The sequence below is a fragment of the Phaethon aethereus genome (assembly GCF_964289735.1).
Source record: "Phaethon aethereus genome assembly, chromosome: 12".
In the NCBI taxonomy this organism is placed as follows: domain Eukaryota; kingdom Metazoa; phylum Chordata; class Aves; order Phaethontiformes; family Phaethontidae; genus Phaethon; species Phaethon aethereus.
The window spans coordinates 14952559-14968650 of NC_138588.1; the positions used below are offsets into that span (position 1 = coordinate 14952559).

At 39.5% G+C, this 16092-nt stretch overlaps 1 protein-coding gene across 1 annotated transcript in view; it reads right to left on the minus strand.

Annotated features, from left to right (window-relative positions):
* Positions 1 to 1522: 1522 nt before the first annotated feature.
* Positions 1523 to 16092, minus strand: part of PRTG (protogenin) — a gene marked incomplete at its 5' end in the record, with an annotated part of 85299 nt that continues 70729 nt past the window's right edge. The window contains 9 exons of the mRNA XM_082005073.1: positions 1523 to 2646; positions 3754 to 3858; positions 4866 to 5031; positions 5950 to 6070; positions 7260 to 7442; positions 11076 to 11246; positions 11971 to 12098; positions 13790 to 13976; positions 14499 to 14594. Of these exons, the coding sequence (XP_081861199.1) occupies positions 2257 to 2646; positions 3754 to 3858; positions 4866 to 5031; positions 5950 to 6070; positions 7260 to 7442; positions 11076 to 11246; positions 11971 to 12098; positions 13790 to 13976; positions 14499 to 14594 (1547 nt within the window). The 3' untranslated portion in view covers positions 1523 to 2256. The remainder of the gene's footprint in view (positions 2647 to 3753; positions 3859 to 4865; positions 5032 to 5949; positions 6071 to 7259; positions 7443 to 11075; positions 11247 to 11970; positions 12099 to 13789; positions 13977 to 14498; positions 14595 to 16092) is intronic.

The window sequence follows — 16092 nt, forward strand, 5'->3', positions numbered from 1 at the left end:
TTTTTAATACTGTATTGTTGATCAAGTACATGCTGGAGAAAAAAATTACACTTGGAAGTCTTTGGAGATATCTGCTGGTATTATTATAACTTTCTTTAAAGGCTCTTGTAACAACAAGGTAGTTAAAATTGTAGAAGCATACAACTCATCTATGCAATCAACTACTACAACCAAGAAGCCCTATTGTTTTTGTTAGTAACTACATATACAATAAAATGTATTCAGCTGTTCAAACCTATCACTTTTAACTAGTTCAATTATTTTTGGACAATATGTGGCTTGCTTATCTTCTACAGAAAAGTCTTTGGTACAAGATTATTTTTAAAGCATTTGAATCAACACTGTTATGAAAAGGTGAATGTGTACTGTCTGGTTCAGAACTAGCAAACAGTTACAAGGTGAAGAACTACAGTAACTAGAGGCTGATTTCACCAACACAAAACAGACAGAACAGTAGGGCTTACTGATGACTTCTGACCACTTTTTGATACATGAGGAACAGTACAAAAGTCAGCCTGGCCTACCTTAAGGGTGACATCTTGGCCTCAGTAAAGTCAGTGGGAGTTCTGACAGACTTAAATAGAGCCAGGAGTTCCTATGGCTGCTTTGTCACAACATTACATTTTAAACATTTTTTTAAAATTAAAAACATATGCCTAATTTTTTTTTTTTTTTTTTTTTTTTTTTAAGTAAAATAGGGAAAGAGGAGGAGTAGAGAAGAGGACTGGATATAGATACAGGCAAGTTTATAGCATTGGATGATTCCAACCTCCTCCCTCTCTCTCCCTCTCTCCTATTAAAAAACAAAACAAACACGATACCCTGTCAGTTTGCTCCACGTTTCCGTGAGGCAGCTCAAAAGTAACAAACTGTTCCCTGAGTACAGGAAAAAACAACAAAAAAACCCCAAAAACACTAGAATAACTTTTAAAGGAGGTAGTATAAAACAGGAATTGCATGGTTTAAGGCAATAGCAGTACTCACCTCTTTAAACAGACTCTTCAACTAAAGCTCTGGCTTTTTTATTTCTCATGGTAGGCTAATCAGAGTTTTAGATTGATATGAGGGTAAAGTCACTCCCTGAGCTAAAATTTCTGGCTAACAGCACCCTAGGCAAAGGCAAGGAGCAGGGCTGCATCCTAACAACAGCTCTGAGACATACTATGATGCTAGCAGTGCTTATCAGCACTCAAAGCTGGGTAAAAATGAACTATAAACTCATGATGTAGTTTACTTAAAACATCTAAGAAGTATTTAAGGCATCCTTCCGTACTCCAAAGCAACTTTATGAATACTAAAAAGGCATAAGGCAAATCAGTAATTTCATAATATATAATGCAAGGCACCATTGCTAAGAAGTACTGTGATACTGGAGTACTCAGCATTATTACCTATTCCATGACTCCCAGGCAGAGCCAAATTGTTTGGAAATGCTGAATACTTCTTCATTTTGCCATGATTTTTAGGATTAACTGTCAATAAAGGGGCAATGTTTGTCACTGTGGGGAACTCAACGTGTCCCAGAGCCCTAAGATTACAGCATACATCCTGTCAGCAGTTGCTGGCACATTTTTCTGGGGGAAAGGCACTGTCCTAGGCTTACTGGGGTTACGAGAAATCAAGAGGTATAAAAGATTTCATTTGGTTGTATATGTGGAAGCACCAACTCCAGTTTTTAACATCCTCTATGTCAACCACATTAAATCATTACATTTTATACTCTGAGGTTTCCTTCTTTTTAAAGACAGAGCTTCAGCTAAACAATCTTGTTCACCTACCTATACAACTCCCTGATCACTGAGCACACACACATATTCTGCACACAACTGAAAACAAAAAATAAAAGAAATTCAAAATAAAACAACACTACTAGGAAGTATCATCAGTTCCATAGCTGAGACCAACTAGAATACAAATGAGGTAAAGCAGTCGTCGTTCAGAGTTCACCTCTTGGCAAACTGAGGTAGATAGTCAGCAAAAGGGCCAACAGCCTTCCCTTTGCTCCAGTGACATATTTTTAACTTTAGTCAGAAATCTTCACTGTCCTTTCACATTTGTTGACCAATGAACATTCAAAATGAGTGAGTTTTAAAAAACAAACAAAAAAAGAAAAAAAAAAAAGAAAAAAACATTCAACAGAAATGTGGGATCACCTGCTAGGTTAATCAGGCTTTCCACAATAAAACTTTGGCTCCCTGTTCATTGTCCTTCGAACAGACATACACTGCAAGAATGTCTGGCATGGCCCTAAGGATGTCAGTTTTGCACCACAGAATGTATCTGAACTGGTGAGGTAGGAGTCTGGTCAGCATGGAACGGCAGAGGAGACTCTGTGCAGTTACTTATAGCAGGGCTCATCATGTTCGTACCCAAGTCACTGCTTACAAAAGGACTGATAGTGGGAGGGGTGGCACTTGTCACAGAGGAGAGCTGCATCTCATCGTTGGACTCATGAGAAAATCTCCCAGAGTCACCAGTCTCGTGGCTTCCTTCGCTGTTGGCTGAATGCTCCGTATCGGCAACAATACTGAACGGCACCTGGAAATTAGACTGCTGTCCAGGAGAGCTGGGGGAGTCATCCTCACTGATCAGTACAGTGGTGCCTGGCTGATATAGACACACCGCCTGGACAAATCTTCTCTGAGGCTACATAAAAAGCAGAGAGAAAAAGGTTGTTCAGCCTCTGAAAAGCTGTGCCATAATTTGAATTTTTACCGCATTTCCTATCTCGTATTTCGCCAGAGTGCCCTTAACAGCATTGGCTTGGAACAATCTGGGCTTTCCTACTGGAGGTTAAAAAGAGTCAATCTGAAGTCTTGCTCATACTTTCTCTTCCATAATAGATGAAATAATCCCTTCTAGCTAAGCATGGCTAATCAAGAATGATTTCACTGGAGAGACGTGAATGGTATTTTAAAAACATACTTGGTAGAGTTCTCTCCCATCCCTTCATGCATATTCTTTAAGCATTACTCCTTGGGTGGTAGCAAATATTTTGCTTATAGAGGCATCAGAAATATGTAGGTGCTTCTGGACATATTTTGCAAAACGACTTTACAACATGGATATCGAGACTTCATATTCCTTAAACATAGAAGAGCACAATACAAGTTACAATTCAATAAGCATTAGTTAGATGCCCTATAGGTGTGAATTTGCATGAATTTGCATAAATTTTGGTTTAACGCTTCAGTTTTAAACTGTTATTTTTCTCATCCAAATAGAAAATGTGTCCAGGGCAACAATTTAAGAAGCCAGACTGTTCTACTCAGATTCTCAATTTCTTCACTGCTTTGGGTAAATCATTTAATTTCCCTCTTTTCGGTTTCTCTTTAGCAAGCACAGTTTTAGCTGCCAGGGTAGGAGGGGATTCTTTATATTTTTATCTTATTTATAAGCACATATTTAATTTGTATTTATATTATACAAAGTCTCTGCAGATGTAGTACTGTAGATGCTATGCATAGACCCAGTACACAGAAATCCTTTTGCTCACAGATAAAAGGGCACAGGCGAGAAAGCAATCAGTGAACTGTAGAGTTACAGTATCTGACAACTTGGGACCGAAAATAAAATGTCCGTAAGACTTTACTACAAGGTAGAACACCATCAACCTTAACACAACTGAAACTATCCAATTAAAATTTAGACCACTAATTATGCCTTTCCATACAGAGAAAACTGTGTATCTTCCTTTGCAAACACAGAGTATTACAGTAAAGATTGTGCATCTCTGCCCATTAGACCAATTACCTCCTCAGTCTTCACCTTCTTAGTATCTTGGAAAAACAGCCACCTTTTCTTGCAGTTAGCCTTTGTGACAGGCCCATAGCTGTTAATAATCAGATCAGATCCTCCCTACAACAGAGGGAGACACACAGACAATTATTTTAACAAGCTAAATTTCTAAGATATTTGAAAATATTTTTCTATTCCTACCTATTGGCTCCATACTGAAAAGGAAGACAAATGAAGTCTCAATGTTCAGTCACATTTCTGTAATCTGGTATTCATCTACTGCTCGAGATAAGCCAAGCTCAGATCCACTAAATCTGGGAAGCCCACAGGCCAAACCCAACAGCTGTAATACTGCAAACACACAGCCAAATATTCCAGCCATTGCTCTTGCTCTACTACTTTGGATGTGACCATTCATAGACATAGCACCTGTGCCTTTACTGGGGTCCATTTCCATTTCCCAGCTCTTGCACATATCCTCAAGGGAGCAGCTCCATTCAAGTTTCTAGTGTGTACAGAACAAGACTTAAAGCAGTATGTCTGCTTGTGAAAGTAAGGCCAATGTGGTTTTATCACACTGGACTCCAGGACTGTAAGACTCTACACATCCACTGATGCATCCTGCCATCTAGATTAGTTTATAATTTGACCAAATATGAGTTTATAAAACATAACATTGTCTTACCAGTAAGTATACAGAAAAATACTATTTTCTTTAATACCTGCTTAGCGTCATACTTGACTAGATCATGCACAGGCACTTACTGAACTAGGTGCTGACAAGGACTCTCACCTATCTCCTTGGACTAGCAGAGGCCACTTAGTAGCCCTAAGTCTATGGAGCTTTTATCTTTCCATGCTGTGCCAGAGACAAACTCTGCCAGAGTTTGGTTCCAGCCAATCTGCAGAGTACAATGTAAGAAAGAGTATTAAATCATCTCAGGCTGAACTTTAAAGTAAGTCTTAAAAATCTGACCCTAGATTGCCAAACTTGTGCTTGTCCCATTAAAAAAACCTGCTGTGGATTTGTAGTGTACTTCTTTTACTTTTGATAAGGACCTCAGATATTATAGCAATGAATTCTAAAGAATGATTTCTGGTTTGGGAGTGAGTAAAGCTCACAGTACCTTAGCATCGATGAAGCTGTTTCCCCCTATCATTGGCAATAAGGTTTCTTCATTCTCTGCAATTCCTTCAATACTCTTCTCCACCTCATTAGCACTGGCTAGTGAGATGCTGGTATGTGACAGCTGGTGAGTGCTTTGCTGCACAGGTTTAGGAGCAGATGTTTTCCTACACAATGTTAAACAGGAATAAAATTGACCCACATGAAGACAATACAAAAATCAAGGATAAACCTTAAAGCTATTATTAATCAAGTAATATTGGTATATTCTTGGCATTTACATTTTGTTATATGATACTCCTAACTTTCATGGAATTTAAATGTTATTGCTTGTGATAAAAATAACATCTGCTTCCAGGTAATCATACGCAATAGGTTAAGACCTTATGTGCAGACAGGAATTGTCATGGTTAGTAATATTACTCGGAGGAAGTAAGCGCTAATGATGTTAAGACCTTTCTACCATGCTACACAGAGACTGTCTCACAATCCATATTTTTTCCTGCATGTGTGCTAAAACACCCCTGTTACTAAGGTATACTTTCAGGCAGATTTTTAAATTATTATTTCAAGTACTTATATTTGTTCTGATCCCAAAGTTATGGGCAGAGTCACTGAGCCAGTTTATGCCCCATAGCAGCTAGTGACAACATAGACAGATGGTAGCTTGCACCACTGCAAAGAAAGTCCATCATGGAACTGCTTTATGTCACAGTTCCTCTTGTCCAGCAACACCAGAGCGTTAAAGTCTTGCAAACCAGGTCTGGGCAGGCTGGAGGGTTAAGCAGGAGGAGCAGATGATGTAAAGCAGCATGCTTATCTGGCTCAGATGGGTTTTTTTATTTGGAAACATGCCTCATACTTAGTTGTCAAAGCATCACTGACTCTGTGGGTTCTTCCTTCTTTTCACTGGAGAAGGGACTTGGGTAGAGTAGGAAGAGCCAACAAAGTGCTTTGTTTCCACTGCTGATAGGAATAGGTGAAGAGACAGAGTACTTCAGAGAACTTAGCACTCTTGGGAAGAAGGCATGTCCCAAGAATCAGTGCATTGAGACAGAGCTCAGCCTTCAAGAACAAAAACATACCTGGCTTTACTGCGGTAAATTAAGATCAGGATGCAGATAAGGATGCAGGTCAAGGCTATGCAAACCCCAACAACAATGCCAGTCATTGATTTCTGGTCCAGATGGTAATAGTCAGAATAAGCTATAGCAAAAAAGAAAATAGAAAGGCTCACTAAATAAGAAGAGTTACCCCTGCTCCATGTCAGGAAATTAATAAGGCTACAGTCACAACCACAGAGACAAATGCTTCCTTTTAATGAGATTTCTGGATGTTCTCTGTCATACATTTTGACGCTTTTGAAAATAAAGCTTGACGACCAAACAGAGGAGTGTATGCAGCCCTGGTTTGGGAGGGGAAGAAGGGACTTCCCCACACTACAGCCTCTTTGGTGACCTACAACATGGAGCAGAGGAGCTCTCTCCAACCCCTTCCTTACAGGGCGCTACTAGACAATATAGGGAAAAAGCTTGGACAATTCTAGCCACTGTCACCTAGGAGGGTTCACTTTGACATCTTATGTCTATTAACCTAATCCTGAGGGCATGGCTCTATTTGCTTCTTCAGGCCTAAAATCTAACTGAATTCCAGGAAGAAAGAAAACCAGAGCAAGAAAAATCCCTGTGTTTTAATCACAATTCAATGTGTAGCAACAAGGAAAGGTTAAAAGGTTCATGTACCTGAATAATTACTAGCTCTTGTCTCCCCAAATAGCTTTAAAATCTGCAACAGGTCACCAAGATAAATCCTCCTCTGTCAGACAAAGACAATGTGTTCTTCCATTATTATATGGAGAAACTACTGATGTTACCTTAATTTCTGCAAGGTAACACATAGTCTTCCCCAAAGAGCTGCAGGTGGGGCTGACTTCTTTGGTGAAAATTTATGCTGGTATATCACTGGCTGACAGGTTGATTTGGGTTGCTGGAATACCAGGAACCAGCAAATTTCAACAGATTTATTTGAGATACCATCTCATCTCTGCTGGTTCTAACCGACCCAGTGCTTCTGGTACCTCAAGCCACATAAAGGACTTAAATAAAGTGCCTTAGAAGAGTGGCTGCAAAGTTGATATTGGTATAAAAATCAAAATAGTTATGTATTCTCATTTGAAAGGCAAACTTCCAACTTCTGAGCAAAATAATTAAACCTATTCTGAGTTGGACTGAGATAAAAATTTCAAAATGGTTTAATTTAGAAGAAAACGCTGCACTGTTAGGACTGCCTCACATAAAACAGAATGGTTTACCCAGAAAGCAGTTACAAGCTAAAACAAACAGGGACCTTTTTTCCTGGTACTTGTGACAGCAGTAATCAAAACATTGCTACTGACTTGTGGAATCTCCCGAATCCAAGCGTTTGGGTCTCTGATTAGACTCTGGTGTCTCCTTTGGCAGGACAGCAAGTTCTACTGCATTTGAGAAGGGTCCTTCTCCCACTTCATTGGAGGCTGCTATTTTGACCAAGTAAACATTTCCTGCTACAAGGTTTTCCAGCAAAGCCATGGTCATTGCTCCTATGAAAAGATGGGATAAACAGTTCCAGTTAGACAAAATCTGTGGGAACAGGCTGAGATTTAGACATTGGGACCTACACTTTCTTTCCAATACCACCTCCAAATCTTGTTTGAGGACTGTGATCCCTTTCATAGGTTCTAACCTGCATATACAGGGTACAGAACGAACACTGGGGTTGCCTGCTTGTCCCTTCTGTCCTTTCTCTCCACACTGCTTGAACATAGCACACTGAAGTGCCAGTATAGCTCAAAGCCAAGAGTCAAGTACTGGCTACAATACACAGTATACTAATCCTAAATCTAGTGCTAGCTGCATTTCAGTGTGATAGTGTTTATGTTGTGATCGTATCTGTGAGGAGATGCTCCAAGCATTAACGAGACTTTCAGGCAGAGAAAGCAGAATGTTAGACCTCTCTCATATACTAATCTATGTGCCTCTCCTAGATCCACTGTACCATGAATGCGAATGAAAATTGTCATAACAAAATAATTCAGGTTCAGTTTATCAAATTTCAGGTCTAGTTGGTAAAATGAACAGAACTGATTTGGAAAAGTACATTATACCATGCTTTTAAAATAAAATTAAACCCTATTTAGACCTGCATAGGCTTCCTTGATTACTGTGCATCTAAGCTGTGCTACTAAAAATATTACAGAAAACGTCTTTCTCACATGCTACGGATTCATTTCCTAAAGTCCCTAAAGGCAGGAAAAACAGATTAAGAACATAAATAGGATTTACTTGCATCGTCCTTAGACAGGCAAAACTCCTGTCAAAGTCAATGAGAGCTTTGCCTGTCCAGGGACTGCAGACTGCTGCTTAAAATTCAGTTCCTTTCTAAAATGCCCGTGTTTCTTCCTACCATAGAAATATATTGCTTTTCTTTCCCTATATAGTGGCAGTTACAGGACCAAATCTATGCCTTGTCCTCTTTCACAGATTCCATTCACTTTCTCAGCCTCAGGTCTAAATTTCAACCTTTCAAATCAGTTTCAGAAGTCAGAATTTATGGTATCATGGGAGCATATAAAATATCAGGTTGTTGTGTTGACAGAAAAGATTATACATTTGGCAAAAGAGAAGCTATTTCAAAAGCTATTTCAGCTCTTCCATAAAAAACACCCATTAGCTGAAAGCATTTGAAGTAAAATTTGAGCTATCTGTAACCAAAGTAGCTGTAATATATAGCACCAGCAAGGGCGAAAGGTCACGTTTCAATATGCAGGCTCTCTCCCACCAGCTCCTTCCAAATTTCCTGCATTGCTAAAGCAAGTAAGCACTTTGTACTGATCTACTGCACACCAAGTGGGTAAACGCTGTAACTTCTGATCCACTTGAAGAGATCTAGGGAAAAGGCGGGAGGTGGCTGGAAGATAACTCACATCATGAATCAGCAACAAATTTCAGTTATATTTTCTAATTCTGCCATAGCTAACACAAGCTCAGTCAAATTACAGGGTTTTGTTTAAGTTGGTGGATTGGTAGAAATTTTCATGCATAAAGCAAAGCCCATGGTTAGGGCTTCTATAGGTGGTAGGGTTGTTTTGTGATTACTTTGTTTTGGTTTGGTGTTTTTTTATTTTTTATTTTATTTTGGGGGGGTGCCTTTGGAGGTATGGGAAAGGCATGGGGTTAAGATTTCACAAATCTACAGAAAAGATTAGTGTTAGGACAAAACAATGCCATTATTGCATAGGGTTAGCAGATCTTATCAGAATAAATGCTCTAAAAAAACCCAAACCCTGCTTCTACCTCAGATTACCTATGAAAGGACTTTCATGGGACTATCACAGTATTTGCCCCATTTTACCTCTACATACTCATTTTCTTTCACAGGCCTTTTCATCTGTACTTTATCTAAGAGCATTATGGATTGTCCTAACATGTCAAGGTGACCAAATTCCATGCGATGCCTCAAACCCTAATTTATCTGTCAAAACACAGCATCAGCAACTCTAACATTGATGGACATCATAATACACTGAGATTTATAGCTCTCTGTTCGCTCATTCCCTCCAACACTTTCAGTATGGGAACACATAAAAACGTTTACTGTTATTGCCATCACCTCACCCAAAGTATCTATGGTAAAATACTATCTGAGATGCTGTTCAGTTTCACAGTCATGGCTGAGCTGAAGTATATACCTGAAAGCAATCCAGCCACTTTGCTGCATACAACAAATATAGCATATCATCACCAGAATGTCAAGATTTACTCTTCAAATATAAGCTCTCTGTGGATTTAAATCTGGTGAGTAAAAATTAATGATAATTGGTCCTTTAATAATACAACTTTACATCACTGTTTCTTTCAACAATTTAATGGGACAACTTTAATATCACTATTTCTCTGAAGAATTTTAGTAGTGAAAAACCATGGGCTCAATCTTCCCCATATAGTTAGACCTCACTGATATTTCGGAAACTAGTTATTTTCACAATTTTTGCTTAAGATTAATAGTCATTTCACTGTTATTCTTCACAGATGACCATTCTATTTGAGACCAGCCCGACAAATACCATTCTGCTCCAGCAAAGACAAAGCGGCACTGCCACCTTTCAAAACGGCTGTTGGTCCTTCACCCTCTCCTCAGGAGCAGTACGAAGGACAACCACCATGTTTGAACTAAAACAGTTCACTCTCGCTGATGGCAAAACGAATTGTCCTCTGTGAATGCACTCATTAAGTTTTATGAATTTTCTCCACAGAAAATTTAAAGCCTCACTGTCTGCTGACAACTAAGCTTTCAGCCGTGAAACAACACAGAACAACAAAACAGTGACTCTTTCCTGGGCAATCCTCTTAAACAGACTACCCAAGCACACGACTTCACTCTGACACTGAGCTTCACTCTCTGGTTTAATGCATTATTAGCATGTTATCTGTTCTGAACTGCCTTTGTCTATTTTGAATACCAACTGAATACAAACAGAAAATGCCTTTTTTGGTTTTTTTTTTGGCTATAGTAGAAATCTGTTCTTGATGCAGCTCTTCAAATCATAGTATCATTCTGGAAAGTGCCCATAAAAATTTAGACTATATTTACACCTAATTACAAAGATGTGACTGCATTTCATATCACCATACCTGAGTTACTGTTAGATTAGCTAGCTGGGGCTCAGCAGTAGAATAGAGTCAGAGAGTTGAAATTGCAGAGCTATTTACTGGGAGTAGGGAAAGTTCATTAAGCAGACTGAGCTAACTGGATTGGCAGTGTTCGAAAGAAATATATGAATTGATAAATGTGGCTGTGTGGGTTTATTTCTGGACAGTGAGGCATCTCAGAGACTTTGGATTTGAAAGAGTGCATTTACAAAATTAAACCGTCACAATCATGGTTACAACAGAACTAAAATGGATGTAATGGGAATTATGAGACATTTTGGTTCACATGCACACACTGAGCTCCAAGGCAACACAAACAGCCTCTCCCCGCTCACCTTTTGAGTATCAACTAGTTTTTAATACATTTTTGTCACAACCATGGGAGTAATTCTAAACTAATTATAACTTTTACGTGAACATTTGTATGAATTTCTTTCTCATTGTAGTCCAAGCTAGCTGAAGGTAACAAACCATCTTGTAAGTGGCATCACTGTCCAGTTCATAGGGTTATGATTGTAGTTTACCTTCTCTGTGCAACACTTGCCACTCCCCAGCAATCCAAGACTTCCTGGATGCATAGAGGATAGTGTATCGTGTAACAACTGTTTCAGGACCATCAGGTGGCTTCCAGGAAACCAAAGCAGTATCATCCTCTATCAAAGTCACCTTCACTCCTACTGGAGGGCCAGATGGTGCTGTGAGAACAGTAACACAATGCTATTAGGCTAACCTAATTTACACGCAGTTAAATTGCTCAGAAAGAAACTGATGTGCAGACCTAATGGCTACTGCTACATCCCAGATAAACAACATATAAACAACCACATACCCACTGCTCTCAAGAGAAACTCTCGTGTTAACTCTGATCTGGTCAACAGCTTAGATCTTGTAAAAGCAAATTTCATATTTTTCCTTCAACTCCAGAAGGAAACGTTACTGACAAAACCTCACATCATTACCCTGTGAACAGGTACATCCCAAACACTGACAAGCTGACAGAAAAGCAAACTAGCAGCTAGGGCAGTAGATGTGTAATATTCTTACAGGTGCTAAAACTTCTGGTTTTTAAAATATGTTTTCATAATGCCTATGAATCAGCCATGCCTCTTCAATACATATTTTAAATTTTTTATTCAAGTTATTTCCATACAGTGGTCACTAATGGTGTAAGTAGATCACATTTTATATAAAAATTGTTGCTGACTTTAGGCAGATTTTGAAAAAGAATTTCACAGTTCCAAAACATGGATTTTCCTGATGGCATTTTTCTACCTCTCACCGAGAAGAGCAATAACTGTATCTCAGAGGAAGGTATTTCTATCTCCTACAGAGAGCTTAAAATTAATAAGCAATTTTTCAGGCCATTTGGTTTACAGAGCTTTCTTTTTAGAACCACGTGGTCCTCTCCTAGTGCCTTACCTTCTGGAAGGGTAGTATGGTACACTACCGGACTCCAGGGACTGGAGCGCTGGTCCACATGCAGCCGAACTGCAAATTCATACATGGTTTTTGGCTCAAGACCTTGAACTAACATGTGAGTCTCCGACCTGTACAGATGAAGAAACAAAGTAAATTTAACAGCAGCAGTTGACTTGAAGATCCCAAACTCAAATGGTATCTCTTAGTCACTGTGAGTAGATGCTCACTGTCAGTTCAACAGAAAACAAACCAGTTCAAGTCTTGACATTTGGTCCATCTGCACTGTCTACCTGAAAATGTAATTGTACTAACCCTGGAGCTCTCTGAAGGATATTATGTCTCCTGTGAGTTGACTTGAGCTCAAGTTTTCATAAAGGCTGTTTGGACAGCTAATGCACAAGCAAGTCTAAGAATATTACTGCCTAGATTACCAGTCGGTATCCCAAACTCAGCTCTTTCCACATTGATCCATAGGACACTATGCTTCAAGCTGGAGTAACACTTGAACTACAACAGCACCACAGCTGAAAAGGCACATGCTTTTGGCTCCATCAGCTTTTCCTGAGTCTGCTTCTCAGTTCATGGAACAGACACAGGCTATGTGTGCAACTTCCTCATCCACTTATAGCCTCTATCATCTCATGTTTAGAGGATCTCCGTAGAATATGAATGTTCCCTACTCATCTTGTAGTCGTATTTGGTAATTTATTAATTGTAAAATTGATTATGTTAATTGTAATATTGCAATTTACCATTTGATCACAAAGTCAATTGTAGACATTCTGCTTTGTTTTGTTTCTGGGGCCAGGAGGAAATCTTTCATATACACCAGAGTTAATTCTGGGTGATAATACCCAAGTCGAGATTAAAACTCAATTTAAAATGGTGTTACTCTACAAATATTGCTTTATTAGATCTCGTTTAGTATTTTCATCTTCCATAGTGCAAAGGCAGCATGTCATATTTGCAATAGTTTCATCCTACCACAAAAAGCAGTATTCGTTGCTTATGCTCCATATTGCACACTGACAATTTTACATAGTGATTATACTGTGTCTAATCGTTAAATCAGGAGTTATACAGCAGGGGATATGTTCTTTGAAGAGAAAACCATCAATATTAGGATGGAAACTATCTTTTAAGACAACATTTTTCTTATTCAGAAGGCCTGAGTAAACACAAATATTGAGGGAGCTACACACACATGGACTCCCTCAACAGCACCAGCATCCCCAGCACAGGCAGACACAATGGAGCAAAGTCTTCTGCTCCCATAGGCGCTGGGCAGAGAGTTGAACATCAAGCCTAGGCAGAATTTCTTCCCTGTTTTGCCATTCTGTGGCTCATGCATTGCTTCTCTGAAAAGCAAGCTTTAGTTCCTACTCAGCTTTCTCCTGGCAGGGTGCCACACACTCAGGAATGTGGCATTCCCACAATAACACGTTCAACCCCTTAAAACTCAAAAATTCTTGTTTCCAGTCTTAAAATCAGACACTGGGCTAAGTCCCATCTTTGCCCAGAGATGCTACCTACAAAATAGGTAATCTCTTTTGTTTTGTTGAAGAAGAGCTTAAAATTAAATTCAACTTAGCTAAAAAAAATGTTAAAAATTCAGGATCTTAGGTTGAGAATTAAGCTGTTCTACGAACACACCTTAAACAACCCAAGAAACAGCAGCCAGTGGGCAAAACACACAGTCCTCTAAGGGAGATAAAAGTTGTTACAGTAAAAGCAATTAAAGAGAGGGCAGGGAGTGTAGAAATGGAGTGGGAAGGTTCTGTAAAGGGGAAACAAGACTCATTAATAGTGCTGCACTTACGTTTGAAGGTAGAGAACGAGGGAAGCATTCTGCAGCCCCACTGGGTTGCAGCGGATTGTGTAATTAATGACTTGTGCAGATGTAAAGGCAGGCTTTCCCCAGTGAAGGTAGATAGAAGATGAAGTATTTGCTTTGGCGTAGAGGTGGTGAGGGGGTGGTGGCGGTGGCACCATGCGATCACGGACAGCTGTTTAAAACAAAAAAGGAGCATGAATTATTTAATGAACTGTGTAAAGACACCGGTAAGATTAAGAGGAAGGTCTGAACCCACAGGTTTAGATTCAAATTCAGACCCAGGAATCTGGTTCAAGCTATTAAAGATCCCTCCTAACCCAATATATGTCACACACTACTTCTGTAGTCCCACTTGTTTAGTCAAAAACAAAATCAAAACTATGAACAGGGACAAGGGAAAGAGACAACTCTCTCATAAGCTACATGATGCATCACTGGTTAGATGATGCAGACAATCCAACAGGGGAGGAAAATGTGCTTGGTAGCCATCTTGTTTCCTCAGATGCAATTCATGAACACAGGAGACTGTCTCAGTTGCAGGATGGCTAGGATAGTATTTGTCACAGCTATGATCTTTCTGGTTCTCTGTTTTACACTGAATTAATTGTTCATTTATAGGCAAAAAACACAGAGCTGCTGGGACCTTGAAACAGCTCAGCTCTTAATAAATTCTTCATGTACCTACAACACTTACAGACACATCCTGGAGTGCTGACTGTTTGGTCTGCCTGATAACCTTCTTCCATATTGTTATATGCCAGTAGCCTTACATGATATTTTCTTCTAGGATCTGCACAACGAGAAAAGGAATAATTAGAGTCAAGAAAAAAAAAAAAAGGACTTTCAGACTTCTACAGACAGTAAGATAAATTGATTCTCCTGCAAGTTTGGTTCAAAACTTGTCTGCTACAATCAGCAGACTGATGAACAGTCTGGATGCCTGGAAGCCTGTCTTTTCTCCAGCTTTGCGAATTTCCCCTCAATCTTTGTCCAGACTGCACTAGAATCAGCGACATATCTCCCAGTCCTGCTTCCCATAGCCTGAAACCAAAGTTTGCAACAGCAATCAGTGAGAGTAGGATAAATACCACATTTCTATCTAACAAAATCACACCTCCACAGCTACAGAGCTAGGTTTAATAGCATCATTCAGCATAACTACTGCGCTTTCAGTCTATAATAAAGATTTTTTAAAACAAACACCATGGTCCACGGAAACCAACATTTATTTCTGGGTAAGCAGGCTGTAATGAAGCAGGGCATTCAAAGCAAAGATGGGAAGACAGGACCCAGCAAAGAAATGGGAAGTGTTTTGCTTACAGGTTCCGAGAGGAGATAATACTGTGAAACAACAGTAATTGTTAATAATGCCTTTGACTCACAAAGCTTCCATGTGTTTTCTTGACAGCTGGTTCTGGCATTCTTAGAGGGTCACTGTTCCTAGCTTGAAGGGTCTCCCTATTTCCCTTTCTCTGGCCATGCCTTTGGGTACCCATATTGCAGTTTGCTGCTTCTCTCAGTTCTGTAAGTGATACACTGGCCTTGATCCAAGTGAAAAATTACTACAGAGAAATGAGTTAGAAAGGGGCCTTGTGCTTTCTGTAAGAGGAGATGGCATGGGGTACTCACAGGTGCTTAGGAATGCAAACCACCAGGACGGCTGCATTGCTTCTCTGCAGCGTACTCCCTCGCACTAGTATTCGCAACAAATCCCTTCCATACAATGATGATTTGCAAGGTGGTAGCGCCTGCCACTAGCACATACCAGCCCCTCTGCGTTCAGCTAAACTTTACCCCAGTACTGATGTAGATATTAGGACATTTTTCTCTTCTATTGTCACGCACCTATTTCTCTCTATGAAGATTTTCAAAGGTCTAGACAGACGTTATACAGCTGTGCAGATCTTGTGTATTTCTTTTTTTCTTGCCCTACAATACCAGAATATTATCCCTTTTCAAAAGAAGCTCTCCTCTTTCTCATTTTAGCTGAGATTTGACATGGCCTCTCTCATGAAATAAACAGAAACACAAATCCCTGACATTTCTGCACCACAAACAGGCCTTTTAGTTTACATGAGATCGTTAGCTCCCTCTGCAGTCTCTGCAGCAGCAATACAAGCTCAACAACTCGATCTGATGTTTCCGTAAAGATGGCATAGTAATTTCACAATAATGCATTTTGCAAAATCTTTTCATATTTATTTTGAAATAGACAATCTTTTTGTGCTGTAGTTACCAACATCAGCTTTAAATAAGATACCACTAGGTAGAGTTTACATCTCTATGTA